The sequence below is a fragment of the Mandrillus leucophaeus genome, unplaced genomic scaffold, assembly GCF_000951045.1.
Source record: "Mandrillus leucophaeus isolate KB7577 unplaced genomic scaffold, Mleu.le_1.0 Scaffold10, whole genome shotgun sequence".
NCBI lineage: Eukaryota > Metazoa > Chordata > Mammalia > Primates > Cercopithecidae > Mandrillus > Mandrillus leucophaeus.
This window is the reverse complement of record NW_012098098.1, coordinates 7,746,411-7,749,859: the sequence shown is the minus strand read 5'-3', so window position 1 is coordinate 7,749,859 and position 3,449 is coordinate 7,746,411. Positions and strand designations below refer to the sequence as shown.

At 50.8% G+C, this 3,449-nt stretch overlaps 1 protein-coding gene across 4 annotated transcripts in view; it reads right to left on the bottom strand.

The window, feature by feature from the left end:
* GAS8 (growth arrest-specific 8) overlaps positions 1-3,449 on the bottom strand; it is a 43,152-nt gene that overhangs the window by 30,818 nt on the left and 8,885 nt on the right. For 2 of the 4 annotated variants that reach the window (XM_011972225.1, XM_011972234.1), the window contains exons 3-4: positions 2,626-2,946; positions 895-1,101 (exon numbers count right to left, since the gene is read on the bottom strand). In XM_011972225.1, the coding sequence (XP_011827615.1) occupies positions 895-1,101; positions 2,626-2,664 (246 nt within the window). In that variant the 5' untranslated portion in view covers positions 2,665-2,946. The remainder of the gene's footprint in view (positions 1-894; positions 1,102-2,625; positions 2,947-3,449) is intronic. The other 2 variants (XM_011972210.1, XM_011972217.1) reach the window with 1 other exon arrangement.

The following is a 3,449-nucleotide window of genomic DNA, read 5'->3' as shown; positions in this document are numbered from 1 at the left end:
CCACCGGATACTCTGTTGTATCTGACACATTTATTTTGTCTTCCAGCTCACCTGTTGTCTCTCCTTTCTAGACCATCAGACCCAGTCGGGCAGGCATTTTGTCAGAGATCAGATCAGGACCTAGCAGCTAATGGACACTCAGCCAGTAAGTTCTTTCCTTTTTGTTTTGTTTCACTCTGTCACCTAGGCTGGAGTGCAGAGGCGCAATCCTAGCTCACTGCCGCCTTGACTTTCTGAGCTCTAGAGACCCTCCGCCTCAGCCTCCCAAGTAGCTGAAACTATCGGCATGAGCTGCCACACCAGTTAATGATTTTTTAATTTTCAGACATGGGGTTCAACTATTTCACCCAAGCTAGTCTCAAACTATTGGCCTCAACCAATTCTCCCACCTAACCCTCCCAAGTGCTGGGATTACGGGTGTGAGTCACTCAACCAGGTGCACAAATGAATTTAGTGCTGCCCTGGAAACCCCCCGCCTCAAAAGTAAAAATCAGACCAGCTTGTGTGACCAACTGTCACAGCTGCCCAGGAGTCAACACACTGGATATTTTAATGGTTGGTTTGCATTCTACTAAATGCATCAGACGCTATTCCCTAGGAAAAGGCTCTGGGTATCAGGTGTCAGCATGCTGCACATGAAAGATCCTAAGCTGGATTTTTTTCTTCAGGGACGTCAATTTTTTGCTGAGATCTGAAACATAATTGTGTACTTGGTCCCAAAATGGAGTTTGTTTGGATGCATGCTTTAAAAAAAAATTTCAACAAATTGCAAAAATGCAGGTCTTACACAAAAACATGAATTCCCAGTTGCTGTTGAATAAACAGGAGTTCATGCAGCACTAGGCTCACCGTCCCAACCACCTGTCAGCCTCCACGTGCCCCCACCACACCTACCAGCCGTAGGTTCTTCACCACCACCTCGTTGGCCAGCTCCTGCTCCTTGAGCTCCACCTTCAGTGCCCGCATGTCCTTGCGCAGCACACCCTCCTGTGTGCAGTGCTCCTTCTGTGCCAGCTTCATGACTACGGTGCCCTCGGCCTTCATCTCAGTCAGGTTGTTCTGGTGCTCATACAGCAGGTGCTTCACTTTCTGCTTGTACACCTGCAGGGCAAAGGGAGTACCACCTGCTCACCTGCACCACACCTATACCACACCTCCTCACCTGTCCATACCTGTACACACCTGTTCACCTCTACCACACCTCCTCACCTGTCCATACCTGTACACACCAGTCACCTGTACCACATCTGTACACCTCCTCACCTGCACATTCCTGTACATACCTGGCCACCTGAACCACACCTGTACCATACCTCCTCACCTGTACATACCTGTACACTCCCACTCACCTGCACTGCACCAGTACCACACCTCCTCACCTGTCCATACCTGTACACACCTGTTCACCTCTACCACACCTCCTCACCTGCACATTCCTGTACACACCTGGTCACCTGTACCACACCTCACCTGTACATACCTGTACACTCCTGCTCACCTGCACCACATCTGTACCACACCTCCTCACCTGTCCGTACCTGTACAGACCTGGTCACCTGTACCACACCTGTACCACACCTCCTCACCTGCACATTCTTGTACACACCTGGTCACCTGTATCACACCTGTACCACACCTCCTCACCTTGCGTATTCCTATACACACCTGGTCACCTGCACCACACCTGTACCACACCTCCTCACCTGTCTGTACCTGTACACACCTGGTCACCTGTACCACACCTGTACCACCCCTCACCTGTACATACCTGTACACTCCTACTCACCTGCACCACACCTGTACCACAGCTCCTCACCTGTCTGTACCTATACACACCTGTTCACCTCTACCACACCTCCTCACTTTGCATATTCCTGTACACACCTGGTCACCTGTACCACACCTCTTCACCTGTCCATACCCGTACATACCTGGTCACTTGTATACCTCCTCACCTGTACCTTCCTGTATATACCTAGTCCCCTGCACCACACCTGTACTACACCTCCTCACCTGTCCGTACCTGTACACACCTGGTCACCTGTACACCTCACCTGTACCTTCCTGTACACACCTGGTCCCCTGCACCATACCTGTACTATACCTCCTCACCTGTCATACCTGTAGACACCTGCTCACCTACACACACCTCATCTGCACATATCTGCCCCACTTGCTCACCTCCCCACGCCTCACTTGCACACACCTCCTCACCTGCACACACCTCAACACTTGCATCCACCTGCTCACTTGCATGCCTCCTCACCTGTACACAGCTACACATGCCTGTTCACCTATGCAAACCTGTACACTTGAGGCACAGAGTAGGACACCAAGGCTGGGAGGTGAGGTGCATCCCCAGCTCATGGGGTGTTAAGTGGCAGAGCTGAGTTGCAAACAGGCCAGTCTGCCCCCAGAGCCCATACTCCCTCCAGGTTGTGGAAACTGCATTTTAAACCCTCAGGACCTGCAGGTTTTCTCCCTCAGCCTTTTATAAAAAACACTTTTAGGGCTGTGACTCCTAAAGCCAAGAACAGAAAATGTCCCACCTGCACCCTCACTGGGTCCAGCTCCTCTGCAGCTGTGTGGTGACCACGTGGCCACAGGCAGGCTGGCCCCACTCACCTTGATCTCCACCTGGTGCCTCTCCTCAGCTTCTTCCATCTCCCGGTCTTTGTTCCGCAGCTCAGCCTTCTTCTCCTCCAGCTGCCTCCGTGTGATCTCCCAGAAGGTGTGGATCTTGTCCCGCTCCAGCTGGAAGTAGTTTCGCTCCTCCCGCTCGCGGTCCAGCTCCTCCCGGATGCGGCTGACATGCTCCTCCACCTGGCCAGGTGCAGTGGGTCAGGTGAGGCACTGAGCAGGGGCCCATGCACGGCAAAGGGGCGTGTGGCCGAAGAAAGGCAAGGAAGAAAGAGGGAGGACTCAATTTCACCTAAAAATAAACAGCTGAACGTAAAAAGTTAAAATATAAGGCTAGGAAGCTCCAGAGACAGAATACAGTCAGCAAATGGAAGAATTCTCTTCAATTTGACCAATAATCATAAAATAACTATATCCTTTCATCCATTCCTGAGAATTTATGCCTAAGAAATTTCTCAAAAGAAATATAAGAACATCTTGCTCAAAGATATTACCCACACCATTATTACAACAGCAAAAATATCGAAAAGGAAATAATCTAAGACCAGTTTAAACAGGGAAATGAGCGAGGCACAGTGGCTCTCGCCTGTAACCCCAGCACTCTGGGAGGCCGAGGTGGAAGGATCCCTTGAGCCCAAGAGTCTAAGACCAGCTTGGGCAACAGAGCAAGTCCTCATCTCTGCAAAATTTTTTTTGAATTCACCAGGCATGATGGCACCTATAGTCTCAGCTACTGGGAAAGCTGAGGGGGGAGAGTCACTTAAGCTCAGGAGGCTGAGGCTGCAGTTAATTATGATCATGCCACTACA